This window comes from Phyllopteryx taeniolatus, chromosome 4 (assembly GCF_024500385.1).
Source record: "Phyllopteryx taeniolatus isolate TA_2022b chromosome 4, UOR_Ptae_1.2, whole genome shotgun sequence".
Classification (NCBI taxonomy): Eukaryota; Metazoa; Chordata; class Actinopteri; order Syngnathiformes; family Syngnathidae; genus Phyllopteryx; species Phyllopteryx taeniolatus.
Genome location: NC_084505.1, coordinates 31,393,399 through 31,408,101, shown reverse-complemented (window position 1 = coordinate 31,408,101; position 14,703 = coordinate 31,393,399). Strand labels below are relative to the sequence as shown.

General features: G+C 40.6%; 1 protein-coding gene across 5 annotated transcripts in view; it reads right to left on the bottom strand.

Annotated features, from left to right (window-relative positions):
- Positions 1–14,703, bottom strand: part of evi5l (ecotropic viral integration site 5 like) — a 32,133-nt gene that overhangs the window by 5,358 nt on the left and 12,072 nt on the right. Inside the window, exons 1-17 of one of the 5 annotated variants that reach the window (XM_061771671.1) lie at positions 13,687–13,802; positions 12,960–13,184; positions 11,842–11,916; positions 11,564–11,689; positions 11,293–11,436; positions 11,121–11,210; positions 10,289–10,386; positions 10,110–10,170; positions 9,867–9,920; positions 9,618–9,650; positions 8,690–8,830; positions 5,382–5,498; positions 4,492–4,632; positions 4,213–4,392; positions 3,539–3,685; positions 3,265–3,360; positions 1,580–1,675 (exon numbers count right to left, since the gene is read on the bottom strand). In XM_061771671.1, coding sequence (XP_061627655.1) covers positions 1,580–1,675; positions 3,265–3,360; positions 3,539–3,685; positions 4,213–4,392; positions 4,492–4,632; positions 5,382–5,498; positions 8,690–8,830; positions 9,618–9,650; positions 9,867–9,920; positions 10,110–10,170; positions 10,289–10,386; positions 11,121–11,210; positions 11,293–11,436; positions 11,564–11,689; positions 11,842–11,916; positions 12,960–13,112 — 1,752 coding nt within the window. In that variant the 5' untranslated portion in view covers positions 13,113–13,184; positions 13,687–13,802. Of the gene's footprint in view, positions 1–1,579; positions 1,676–3,264; positions 3,361–3,538; positions 3,686–4,212; positions 4,393–4,491; positions 4,633–5,381; positions 5,499–8,689; positions 8,831–9,617; positions 9,651–9,866; positions 9,921–10,109; positions 10,171–10,288; positions 10,387–11,120; positions 11,211–11,292; positions 11,437–11,563; positions 11,690–11,841; positions 11,917–12,959; positions 13,185–13,686; positions 13,803–14,703 lie in introns of those variants that run through there. The other 4 variants (XM_061771669.1, XM_061771668.1, XM_061771672.1 and 1 more) reach the window with 4 other exon arrangements.

The following is a 14,703-nucleotide window of genomic DNA, read 5'->3' as shown; positions in this document are numbered from 1 at the left end:
GGGAATCGGATTAAAAAAAAACAACAAAAAAACTGCAAACTGCTTGCTTTCTTTTGCGCTAAATCCAAAATGTAGCCAAATTGAAGTACAATTCTTTAGCATGTAGCGCTACTTTTCTGCCATGGTGTGTGCTCTGTTTCCACTCACAATGGCATGAGACTGATGCGATTTGGCCGCTGACAACTCGGAGATGATTTGAGACGCACCAGACGATGAAACAACCACCAAAGACATTTGCGGACACAAATTATTGCCGCATTTCTGAGTAATAAGACAGAGGCTACACGTGAAAGAAAATCATCTTTTTAACAAGAACAGTAATGTTTAAAGACATGTATCGTGATTTTACCCTTGTATCATGAGAACTGTAATGTGTGAATTTCTCTCACACTGCACCAGCACTCTCCAAATGAGTCAACCATAAGAACACTGTTATACTGAGATTTTTCATCTGTACGCGCGAGTTTCGTTCTCCTTCATAAAACCACGGCTTTGGTGACAAAACGTGGGGGGGGCAGCAGAGAAGCGGGACCACTACAGAGGAGGGAAGTCTCATTTCACCTCCTCAGTTGAGAGTCCCAGTCACGCACTGACTTGCTCTCAAAACTGAACATTATCATCAAGGCAGTATTTTGGGTGCTTTGGTATTGAGAAGGCATGCCTAATGAAGCGATTGAAATTCTTAAAACCATCAGAGAGTGACTCAGTAAAGTAAGGAAGAACACACCCAAAGTGAACTTTGATGAATAATGATGAGGCAAAGGGGTTTCAATAATGACAAAAGTGGAAAGGTTTGTAGGTGGAAGTGGTCTTTGGTGTGAAGCTACAGTACATGTACAAGACTTCTGTGGGTGGAGTGGTGGGCAAGCAACCCTGCGTGTGTCACAGCATTCATCCAGTTAAGAATCGCAGATTCTAGCTGCTCCTCACTGTATTCACATAGACTTCAAAAGATCATACACTCGTGTTGGCTATCGGTTGCAAATACAATTACATGTAATTTAAAAAATCATGTCCAATAAAGTTATAGTTTGCATTGTCTGTTTCTGATTTTTTTATTTTTTGTAGCCAAACCAAATGAAAAGATTGTTGTGCTTGAAAAAAACTCAAAATACTGAGTTACATACATTTATACAGTTGTAGCAAAAAAATCGATTTAAATTTAGCCTTTATTTTATAGGTTTTAAAGACCTACAAAAGTACACATTACAATATTGACCTCTCTTCAGAACTAAAACAACATTTTTTTTATGAAAAAAAAACAAAAACAAAACAAAAAAACAGAATCAATGAGGCGGCACAAACTTTGACAGTAAATTTGTGACATACACAAAACAACATATGGCTCCAGGTTTTGTGGAAAATGTATTTTTATTTATTTGTTTTTATATTTTTCAGAAATAATGCATGAGATGGTGGGCTTGCTTCCTGTGTGACACCTACATACTGCACAGATAACTTTGTGCCACATTTAAGATGACATTTCCAAAAGATCATTTCTTCCCGCTTCGTCTCAACTAAAGGTTGAAGCTCTGTGTGTGTGTGTGTGTGGGTGGGTGTGTGTGTGTGTGTATCTGACCTCATTTTTGAGCTCAGTGATCTGGTCCCGGAGTCGGTTGATATACTGCCTGGAGTCAGAGTGGTTCAGCTGGCCCTGGATCAGCCCTTCCTCTTTCTGAAACAAAATGGTGAAGCACCAGTTAAAACTCGAGGCGCTTGAGGACCGGGAACTTTTACACTGGAGCAAAAAAGTTCTGTGGGCCATTATTGTGTTGCCCAAGGCCCCCAGAACATTTACAGTACCGTAAGGTCTCGTGTATAATATGCATTTCTTCCCTACAAATTTCATTAAAAAAAAAAAAAAATAAATAAATAAATACAAAATTCAAGGGTGCGTATGATACATAAGTAGAAGTAAATTTATATTTTTTTTGTAACAATGTATGGATGCATAGCGATACGTAGGGGTTGTGAAAAAGGTGTGCTTTCATTCCAGTATGATATGTAATGTTACAAGAATGTATATGATACGGTAACATAATTTTCGCTGCTTACCGAGAATCATGACGGCCTCGAAGGTGTTGGCATATCGGTATCTGTTATCATATCATATATATCTGTCTTGCTTCTGCGTCCATTTGACATAACACAGCATCAAAATTGTCACCGACAGATGGGTCACTAACAGTTAGGTATAGAAAATGGATATGATACAATGCTCAATCATTTATTATTACACATATGGGCGTTTGCAGGTTAAATGTTTTGGAGGCTTTTTATAACAGTTCCTCTTAGGTTTTATTTTTTTGAAAATTGCATGGTGGTCCAGATCAAATGGCCCCATGGTACAACCCCAATTCCAATGAAGTTGGGACGTTGTGTTAAACATAAATTAAAACAGAATAGAATGATTTGGAAATCATGTTCAACATATATTTAATTGAATACACTACAAAGACAAGATATTTAATGTTCAAACTGATCAACTTGATTGTTTTTAGCAAATAATCGTAAATTTAGAATTTTATGGCTGCAACACGTTCCAAAAAAAGCTGGGACAGGTGGCAAAAAAGACTGAGAAAGTTGAGGAATGCCCATCAGACACCTGTTTGGAACATCCCACAGGTGAACAGGCTAATTGGGAAGAAGTGGGTGCCATGATTGGGTAGAAAAGGAGCTTCTCTGAATTGCTCAGTCATTCACAAGCAAAGATGAGGCGAGGTTCACCTCTTTTTGAACAAGTGCGTGAGAAAATGGTCGAACAGTTTATGGACAATGTTCCTCAACGTCCACATTGCGAAATGTTTGGCACATTATGAAGCGTAAAATACGACAACGGAGACCCCGGACTGTTGAACAGCTGAAGCTGTACGTCAAGCAAGAATGGGAAAGAATTACACCAACAAAGCTTCAACAATTAGTGTCCTCAGTTCCCAAATGTTCATTGAATGTTGTTAAAAGAAAAGGTGATGTAACACCGTGGTAAACATGACCCTGTCCCAGCTTTTTTGGAACGTGTTGCAGCCATAAAATTCCAGGTTAATGATTATTTGCTAAAAACAATAAAGTTTATCAGTTTGAACATTCAATATCTTGTCTTTGTAGTGTATTCAATTAAATATAGGTCGAACATGATTTGCAAATCATCGTATTCTGTTTTTATTTATGTTTAACACAACGTCCCAACTTCATTGGAAGTGGGGTTGTATATGGTCGACGGCCCGTCGGTTGCCCAACCCTGCGCGAGTGTTTTCAAAGCCGCACCTGAATTTCCAGCTCAGCGATCTTCTGCCTGAGCTCGGCCATGGCAGCCATGCTGTCGGCTTCCCTCAGTCGTACGGCCATCACCTCCTCTTTACTCTGTGAAAAGCACAATGTGAGAGGAGCCAAGTCCCGCTTCGGCCCCTGTGGATCATCCTCATGAATACATTACACATTACACTGCACCTTTGTTGCTGTTTTTAATTAAGTCTGGTTCTGTATCACCCATGCTATCCCTCCCGGATTACACACTCTCGACCACCCGCTCTCATCACACCTTGCAGTCCCACTCGGCCTGCTTCCGTTTCATCTCGTTGAGCTGGGCCTGAAGAGCTTTGTTCTGGTTAGACAACATCTGGAGACGATCCTGGAGGGCGGAGCGCTCCTGCTCATGGCGGCCAATCAGTTTGCTGTGGATTGTGTTCTAGAACAGAGGAGGTGAAAGCCAGAAGATTTATTTTTGATCATCTTTACCTGCGTTTCCGTTGGTCTCTTTAGTGTTTTTTAAATTATATATGTTTATTGATTTTTCTCATTTTACCGAGAAAGATATGAAAAAAGGACATAAAAAAAAACCTGTGTGTTTTAATGTAAGAGGTGCATCGGTTTTCAGATGTCCTTTACATTAGACCGTTGCAATTCCTCACTGAATGACTGAGCGTTTTGGATACAATTGCTTTGAAATCAAAAATGTCTTTTGAAAAATTAATTTAAAGAAAAATGCCAATCTTTCTGAATTTATTAAAACCAATTTCAGTTAAAATAAAAAATTCTGATTTGATTTGAACTATTGCTGCGAGTATGCGGGGTCTTCATGCTGATGTTGAATTTGGCCAGAATCAATTTGGCAATATCTGTCAATTCTAATCAGATTATGTGTGATGCTTAGTATACATACATACAAATCTAATCCTAAACGGTATGGAAAATGGATGGATGCACGTGTCAGACCTGGCTCTCCAGCTGCACAGCCTTCAGTTTGACCTCCCGAAGCTCGGCTTGGGCCTGCGCCTCCCTCAGGCGGACGCTCATCAGCTTGTCTTGCAACTCGTTCATGGCGTTCTTCTTTGGCGATTCCTTCCAGTGGCTGCCGCCGCCGCCCGTGCTGCCGCTGCGGGACATGTGATGCTGCTGAGACACGCGTGGCAAGATAGTAAAAGAATTCTCCTTCCGGGGCACACCGTCAGACAAGAAACAACAGCGACTTGTGCGTGTGTGTTTTGAGTTTACCTGCCAGCGCTGGTTGAGCTCGGTGACAGAATCTTGCATCTCTCTGAATGAGCGAAGCGTCTCCAGCTCTCTCAGCTTCATCTGCTTCACCTCCTCCTGCAGAGCCGCCATGTTGTTTTCATCGGGCAAACAGCTGCTCCTCTGAATTGTGAAAAAAACAAAACATATTTAAGCTTAGCACAACAATGAGTCCGCAGCATATTTGCAGCTGAAAATATTAAACCCATTTCATTACAATTTAATGAAGATATAAAACATTAAATATAATACACTAAGGCATCCCAAAAGTGGTACAAGTGAGAGTTCAACAACTATATTCTGGTAAAAATATGCCGCAAAAGTCAAACACAAAGTTCAAACCCGGATCATGTGTGAAGACATCTTCAAACCTCGTGAAACTTTATCTCAGTTAGCCTCTAAAACGACTGTTTTTTCCCCCTCTGGCAAAATTTGTGTTTTTTGTGTGTGTACGCACAACATCAAAGCGGGAAAGTGTGATAACCATTGAACTGCACACGTAACTCTACAACTAGGATGTGGCTGCTTAAAACTACACACCTTCTAGGGTGAGCAGTTCAACTTTATTTTAGTTTTATTAGGTAGTTAAGTTGCTTTTATACTTCTATGGCCTTTATAAATGTTAAGATGTTGCCCGTGAAGGTGTGCACCCGGAACAAATTGATTTTACATTACTTCTAATGGGGGGGAAATGGTTTTCTGTTTAGGATGTTCCATCCATCCATTTTTTATTCACGTTTATCCTCATAATATTCCAATTTATTGAGATTAACATTGAACAGAATTTGCGCTTATTTTTTTGGGAGGTTACTGAATACTAATGTGTGTAAATGCAGTGAAATCCTGTGCTGCTGCCAACTCTGCAGGCTCACCTTCTCCAGATCGAGCACCTTGTCCTGCATTTCCTTCATCGCACCCAGCAACTCGGCCTCACGCAGCTTGGACTGCTCCAGCTCTGTCTGCAGACCGCTCACAAACTGCTCCGTGTACTGAAACAAGCGTTGCACATGTTAGTTACACAGCACATTTACAGACAACAGCAATGATAAGAGTGGAGGATGTTGTTGACAAATTGTATATAATTATAGAGATAGACTAGTCATACGGTATGACAAATAAAGTGCCTTGTCACAAGTTGCTCCAGGGTATCTGCAGGCTTAAGGAAGGCAAATCCATGACTTTTTTTTTTTAATTAATTATTTTTTTAAAAATAATCTTTTTTTGCTGGCAGGCCACTTCAATCAAATGTATTCACCAAATGTGACCACTAGGAGTGGGCGGTATATTCTATATTTTTGTGATAATATATATGTATATTTTTTTAATATACAATCATATGAATAATAAAAAATTTTTTTTACAGTGATTGTAGACTGCAGGTAGCAGCATTCATGCAATCTGCCTAAATGTGGCTTATCTATGTGCAACAAAATAAACCATCGAACCATCTGCTTGTCAGATGGTTCAACACGATTGGACAACAAACATTTTAACAGTTGACTGAAGGGTTTTCCGGAAGGGTAATACATTTTGTAAAATCTAACTGAACGAACGTCCTGTGCCATACGAAGTCTTTTCTTTTATCTAATATATTATATTATATATACAGGAATTAACCAGACACAAAGTTAGGTCCACCTGCACAATCTTAGGAGATCCAATGCAAGAGCTGTATCAAGACTGTAACTCAGCCTTTATAAAGATAATCATATATTTAGTCAGAAAGGTATTAATTTAACTATACACCGATTTTATCGGCCTTATCGGTATCGGTCGATAATTAGCATTTTATGCTGATCGGCAGATCGGCTTTAATGTCATAATTCGCCGATCCGATCAATGCGCAAAAGACATTTACTCTGCGTCGCCATCGTGCACTGTATATTCGAATCCAAAAGCGAGTTTATTTTTAGCCTTGTCGCGTGTCCTTTGGCGTAGTACTGTAAATATCTGACGGCCAATAAAGTTATTTAAAAAAAAAAGAAAAAAAATGTCGGTGGTGCGGAACAGACAACACGTCTGAGTCAGACAACACGTAATGCCCGGATCAGACAAGACAAATTTGCTCTTTCACGATTGCATTATGTCAGACTACTGCAATAAAATCTTGTATTCCGATACCACCGCATCCCGTTTTTTACGATCACTGGGCTTCAACATGTCAACGCAAACGCGACCGGATACTCTCGTTACCATGGCGACGACAACAATAATGGATCGCGGCGTGTGTTTGTAAGAACAAAATGGGGAAAATCATGTGTTGGTGGTCACCGGTGCTCAGGATAGGAGTGGACGTTCGTTTAAGGCTTGCTTGAGGTATGTTGACGTACTTTTAATACGATACGGCTCGCAAGCAGGCAACAAAACGTTATGTAGCCTACCAAGCTACTGCTAGCACGAACGGTTGGACGTAAACATGCTGCCGTTCTGTCGAATCATGCTCTCAAGTTTCGGTGTGGGTGAAGTCATTTAATTAAAAATAAAGTAATTTAATTACAGTAAGTTAGCACCCATTATTTCTTGTCATGTTGTAATGTTGGTTTGACCTGGCTGATTAGAATAAACAAACTGACTAGAGCAGTGATTTCCAACCTTTATGGAGCTAAGGAAGATATTTTACAATTGAAAAATCTCACGGCACACCAACAAACAAAAATGTCACAAAGAGTGGATACATGAATTACTGTATCTACTTCCTGCCATCTAATAGAAAACCATTCATTTGTTCTGTCTGTCACTATGCCTCACTGGCATAAATAGAGGAACAAAGATACATTATTTATTGTAAATATAATTTTTGGAGCAATTAAGTACACAAGTATATACAGTAAATGACCAGGTCATTTAAATAGACACTTTCCTCCATCATGTGATCGGATCGGTGATTGCTTATTTGTTTTGTTTTTTTAAACTCGCTGATCGGCCCCAAAAATCCTGATCGTGTAAAGCCTAAAAAGTTCACAACACTTATCAGCCAGCCACTTTTCAAACGGCCAATTTTAGGTTACAGTAGACAAAACTTCAAAGTGACTTTCGCGGCTTCAAGCATGCATCGCTGATAAAATGTCAGGAAATGTCAGCAAACAGAAAGCTACTTTTCAATGCCAGCTTAACACTCCAAACCGCGTGGCTAATGTTTTCCTTTGAGGCGGATGACAAAAGCATATAGCGTGAATGAAAGAGTGACTGTGTCAGTTCGGCCATCTCGGCATTTGTTTTATCAAGGAAGACAGTTGGAGCCTGGAGGTGATTCAACTCTATTTGTGGATGTTGGGCGCAATCTGAGCTCAATAACATTGGAGTTGGAGTTAGAGTGATACAGTGCAAACTCCAATGCCTTCAAGTTTCTTAACACTTGGAGTTCCACACGCATGTTCAGGAAAGTGTCCTTAAATGTCAGACAAATTTTGGAGACATTATGCCGTCGACAGCAGATCACGTGCAGCTCAGTTGACCTCATTTCAGCCAGAACCAACGGATTGGATGTTTTGTTTTGGTTTTCCGCTGGCTTTTTCCGAAGATGTTCTCCGAAAAGATGACGTTGATAAGAGATGATGATTACCCACGGTACGTCAGCATGAGGTAAGCAAATTCATTTAAAGTACAAAGACTCCAGGAGTGTCCAAACCTTTTCTCCAGATTTACCACGCGGTACAGTGCCGTGATAATGTTGCTTCTGTTATGTTTAGCACCATTACAGGTTTTATGTTTGTAAGTTCTATCTACTTCCTGTTTTGATTCGCATTATTTTCATTCGCTTGATAGAAATCTATCCCTTTTCGTGAACAATGGACTTGGATTTGGCTCTTCTGTGACACGTGTTGTGCATTTGAGACTGTGATATTTGACAAGAGCTGAGTGAAGACTGCTACAATAGCTTATCGCACTAACGCCAACTGCTCATTTAGCTGCCATAGGTTTATTAATTATGATCAAAAATATGCATGTACAGTGGCCCCTTGACTTAGTTATACGTTTTAAGTCATTTGTTCCATGACCATCCTCTTAACTCTCAAATCGTCTTTCCCAGTGAAATGAACGGAAACTCTAATAATCCGTTCCAGCAAACCAAAAAACGCCGTGACATTTTTTTGGTCACAGGTTTTTAAATAAGAAAAATATAGGATCTAATCGGGGTTGAACCGACTAGTCGACGCGTCGACTTAACCACGCCGATTACCTTTTGTTGCTGCAGCTCTCGTATGGTGTCCTGCGCCTTCTCAAGGCTCTCGCTGGCTGCGTTGCACTGCTGCCTCACCACTGCCAGCTCGCGCTTGATCACGTAGTTCTCCTCCGCTTCCTGCGCCCTCGTCACCTGACCCTGAAATGGCACAGCAAAGCGCCATTTCAAACATGAAATTCAAAGACACAAATCATATATCAATGTAGGTAAAGGCGTTAATATTATTGTCATGCTTACAGGTAACCTAGTTGCACGGCACATGTTCAAGCCTTAAAGGAATGGCAATATTATTTGGGAGAAAGAGCATTTGCTTTCTTAGAGAGCTGGATGAGCAGCCATGGTAATAAACAGAACAATATACAGTAGAGTGCCCCAATTTGACCAAACATTTGTAGAAAAATACAGCTCCAATGTCGCACAAAAACTTGGAAGGTCATTCCGTTTTCTTGTGCGACACTAAGACTATGTTCACGCTGCAGGTGTATCCGGATTTTTTCATGTCATGTCAAACAGCACAACACCATTTTAAGAAAAACAACGCTGACACACAAATCGAGGAGTTACCCAATGCGCTTTCATTGTAGTTTTAATGAAAAGCAATGCTAACTTACCACAAAGAAACCAAACATTCAGCAAATGTTGAGAGTACTTAATTCCCAATTTTTACGTCATAAAATGGTCATAGTGTTTACATGCCACATGCGGGATTTACACAGTCTCATAATAGGAGTCTCCCTTGCGTAAACACAATAAATGTACATGCACTTAGGGAACACATAACAGCTTTCTCAATTTGAACATATTCACGTTAAAAACAATCTCGCTCATGCAGGTTTGTTAAGGTTCGGTAAGAAGGGCAAGAAGTGAGTTTGTAGTTGAGGAGAGGACTGAAGCGAGCAGGAAAGTGGTTCATTAAGTACTCTACCTGGATGAGTCTATCTGCCAGAGCAGCACTCTCCTACCGCGCAATGAAGGGACGCCACAAGACGTTGAAAGAAGAGGCCACAAAGAAATCCAAAGGCAGAAAAAGAGAACGGAAGAAGAACCAATGTGTTGGGGAAAAAAGGTGAAGAAGAAAAAAGGGGGAGCAGTGAGATCAGTCAGAAATTTTGGAGAGGACGAAAAAGAACACACTGTAATACTACACGTTGTACACACCAAGAACATCTCTTACCTTCTCTAGGGTTTCAATCCGCTGTTTCAGCAACCTATTTTCTGTGCGTAGCCTCTGAAAATAAGAGCAGACAGTCACGAAGCCTGTCTAGGTTTTGATGAGGAGATGGACAATTGATCATTAAGAATTTTTTGATTGCGTATGTATGGCTTCGTCGTGTATTGACGCAAAAATCGAAGAGCACGAGTGTGGAACCATGACTCACGGGTGATGAATGTCATGAAAAACAACATGCATACACACCTTGATCTCAATTTGCTCCTCCATTTCTTTGTTCTTGATGGTGGTATATTCTTTCTCCAGCCTAATTAAAACAGAAAAACAACACAGGCTCATATTTTAAATGATTAAAAACAATTAATTTGGCTCTGGCTTTTGCTGGAAAAGACCCCCCCGGGCTATGAGTTAACGAGGACCCTCACTTCTTCATTCTCTTGGGGTTGTATTTGATCTGATACGCCCTGAGGATGAGCTTGTCCGGGCAGCTGTCAAACTGGTGGGGGATCACCTTCTGAAAATGCTGGAAGACACGGACGGGAAACAGGCGGAGTTAGGAAGCCCCTCATTGAAACCAGACAAATTTGCGGCTGCGGCACTGTGAGCCCACAATAGCCTTGATATTTTGTTATGATACACTGGAGAAAGGAGAAGAGAAAGAAAAGAAAAGAAAAAAAGCTTGTACATACTTGCCAAGTATTACTACGACCCATGATGCACTGCAAGACATCACTTGCATCCATACAGATTGAATACATACAACTACAGTAAGCCCAAAATTACCCATATCATCTCTAAATTTTGAGTTTAAATGGGTATCTTTTTCCTGGAAATGACAAGTGTGGATAAGAGGTAGTAAAGAGCAGTGTTGGGAAGATTACTTTGGAAATGTAGTTGGTTACAGTTACAAGTTACCCAATTGAAAATGCAATAGTATTGTAACTTTTCAATTACTTTACATTTGATTTTCTTAATTTTTAATGACTGCATCAACAGGACCCTTGGATGTTTCCTCCAAAAAGGTGGATTAAAACCATATAATCATCATTATATGGGTTCGAAAAATAGATTATTATAGAAGAAGCTCACGTTAACCGTTAATTTTATTGTATTTACTGGATTATTGCGTTGTTGTATTTAACTTGAAAATCATGAACGTGAGGCAGTAATATTTTATTTAAGTAATTCAAACAGGGCAGTTCAAGTATTAAAAGTCAACGTGAAATATTTAATAGCATGTACATAATGGCTGCTTACCTGTGACATGCCCTCCATGTCTAGCTGAATGAGGTCCGTCTGGTTATACTGCAGAATGGCCATGCCCACACGGAAGATGATCTCGAGGCCCTTCGGAAAGGTCACTCAGCTCAGTTTTACATGTTGACTCAATAAATACAAAAGCAAACATAAATGATCCGAATCCTCCTACCTCATACATAAAAATATCAAATATGCGAGTGGCAACAGGCAAAGGGAGAAAAGTCAGGAAGAGGGTGAGGAACCAGGATGAGGCATACATGGATGTATGAAAACTCTGGGATCGGAAATGGACGTTAAGCTCTGGAAGTTGCTCCTGATACGAAAATAAAAAAAAAAGCACAGTTATTTCTAAGCAATCGTCAGGGGGGGAGTGGAAAAAAAAAAAAAGTGAAACCTTGCTGCCCTCCAGTGGACGTAACCCCAGTCTACTTGCTCTTTACCTGAAGCAGATATTCAAACTGGTAAATGCAGAGTCCCAGTTCGGCCATGCTGGGCTTGAAGAGCTCTCGCAGACGATATTCCTGCATCAGACGCACAAACACGCAAAACGCCTCTTCTTCGGGCATCTGAAACAGAGTGGAGAGTTCCCTCATTAGCAACTGTACTATCACACAGTGACTCCCAACATTAAAACACCCGAGAAGTTCTATTACCACACAGTATTTTTAATTGTTATTACACATTAATCTAGTGGGATGAATGAGCATGGTGCAATTACCTGCATGAGCAACAGGCCAACAATGAACGCACTGCCTTGGCAGTAGCCCACCTCTCGGTCCACTAGGGAGTATGCCTGAAAAACACGCACGCAAATGACATTTACGTACGAGGCATATTGAAACAGCTTTTAAAAACATCTGGGATTACATGTCAAGTCTGGAAGACCGATTCAAAGTTGAACAGGAACATCAAGGTGTCCTCTCATTTTCTCAACTGCTGAGCCGATAGGGAGCTATTCCCATTTCGCAGCAGTTTCAAAATGTCCATCACTGTAATTATATTCAAATGAACAATTTAAATAGGCAGTCAGTTCAATTGTGAATCAAAAACGCCTACCAAAAGTTGGTTTTGGTTTTTCAAACTAGCTGCCCTAGTTATGTAATGTAGAATTGATTTACAATTAGAATGTAAAAAAAAAAATAAAAAATGTTATTCCTCAATCGCTTAACTCATTTTCATTGTAACCATTTTATTTATTTTGGCTTTCAACTTTCTTTATGATATAAGAACTTTTTTAAACATATCTAAGTGACTAATCCATCCATTTTCTGAGCCGCTTCTCCTCACAAGGGTCGCGGGCGTGCCGGAGCCTATCCAAGCTATCTTTGGGCAGGAGGCGGTCGCCAGCCAATCGCAGGCCACACACAAACAAACAACCATTCGCACACACATTCACACCTACGGTCAATTTAGAGTCTTCAATCAACCTACCATGCATGTTTTTGGGATGTGGGAGGAAACCGGAGTGCCCGGAGAAAACCCACGCAGGCACGGGGAGAACATGCAAACTCCACACAGGTGTGGCCGGGATTTGAACCCCGGTCCTCAGAACTGTGAGGCAGATGCTCTAAGAGACTAATCATCACATTAAAATGCGTTGCTATATTTTTTTTTTACTTTCCTTCGTTGTTCATATTTTTTTGAAAAGGAAAATTGCAATAATGTACATATGTAATCAGCTCATAGAATACAGGCTAATATGTTAGTCATCTTTTGGCAAAACACATGGCTGCAAGCGTGTTATGCTGTGATATTTATTATCAAAGACAGCGGTTGCGCCTCTTCTTGAATGTCAAACATCACAGAGACATGTAAAAACACTGATGTGCTTTTTACCTTCATGACATTGAAGAGGACCTCCTGTCCCAGGCTGTCCTGACCTTTGAAGAACTCGTGCTCGGGGTAAGTGCGGGCGATGTCTCTGCGGATCAGCTTCTCGCACGGGGACGACATCTTGAGCAGCTCCGAGTACTGATTTTTCACAGGCATGTCCGTGGCGTTGCCCAGCAGCTGCCACACGATGGCCCGGAAGTGATGAGGAATGCCCTTCCGGATCAGCTCCTGGGCGACACGCAGCGACAGAAACAGACAAGACACATTTACAGATTAATGCAGTATTTATTCATTAAGGCAGGGGTGTCCAACTCATTTTTCGTCACGGACACGGGTCACATCGGTTTCTCTCGGAAGGCCATAATGAGAAAACAAGTAATGTATTGTCACCCCAGTATATTATTACATGTACACTGCACTGCACTTACAATGGATTGTTATATTGACCACAAAAAATGTAATCCGAAATCAGAAGTCATGGAAAATTGTCACACGCAAATATTGAAGTATACAACTACTGTATGTTTCTGTTAAGACGGGATTTGGTGAAAAATACATCCTTGTAATATCTGTAAAAAGTGAATAAAAATTGCGCTTTCAGTACAGATATTCTGCCAAAATTACATAAATATTAAAATAAAAACTTAACAAAAAAGACAAGGTAGAGTCAGACACTTTAGAGGTGGGTGTTGAAGACTACATTATCCATAGGGGTGAATGTGAGTTTGACCTGTCTATTTTGGACCTGTGATTGGCTGGCAACCAGTCCAGGGTGTTTCCCGTCTCTCGCTTAAAGTCAGCTGGGGATTGGCTCCAGCTCACCCGGCACCATTATGAGGACAAGCACTGTAGAAAACGGATGAATGGTTGGATTTGTGGGAGGGAGAATCTCCTGTTGAACGTTCTGAACTCCTGTTTGGATACCAGTGTGGTATTGAGGAGTGTCTGGAGGAGCTGTGACACAACGGACATCTGCATGGATGTCAGGAAACAAGTTGAGAGGGAATCAACAGTAGCGCACTCCATTTTGCTTCAAGACACAATTGACTACCTCCTTGACACCATTTAATCAATATCCCGAGTAATCAGGATCCATGTTTTTTGAAGAACCGGTCATAAATGTCATAGTCAGTGTCATGTTTTGGTCTTTGGTCCAAGCGCTTAAAAATATCTCCTTGCTTGTTTTTCCGCTCTTATTTCATTTGTGACTCACTCGGCTATCCCTCGTCTCATCCATCTTGCCGCCCGTCCCTGAGGTTTTTTCTCTTTTTCCGTGCGTCACCCAGAAAGGTCAAAAGGGACAAAGAGGCTACTACTGTGTACTTAAAAGGCGTACCATCAACTAGCATGTCAGCTTTGTTCCCTTAGAATGATGCGTGTCTCCTCAAGATCAGATCAGAATCATCTTTATTTGCCAAGTATGTCCAAAAAACACACAAGGAATTTGTCTCCGGTAGTTGGACCCGCTCTAGTACGACAACAGTCAATTGAAAGAGAACACTTTTGAGACATAAAGACATTGACAAAAAATAAGTCACTGAGCAATAAAGGGTTGCTAGTTATCTGGTAATGCCGGTACATTATTATTATTTTTTTTTGTTAAGATTATCATCATGTTGCCACGGCAATGCAAGTCATTTAATTTGTGCACAAATGACTGCAGGGAAGGGACCTGCTTGTTTGGCAGTATACTTGGAAAGTCAATAAGCTTTTCAAGAATGGCTTGACTGTATTTGTCCTACAGAAA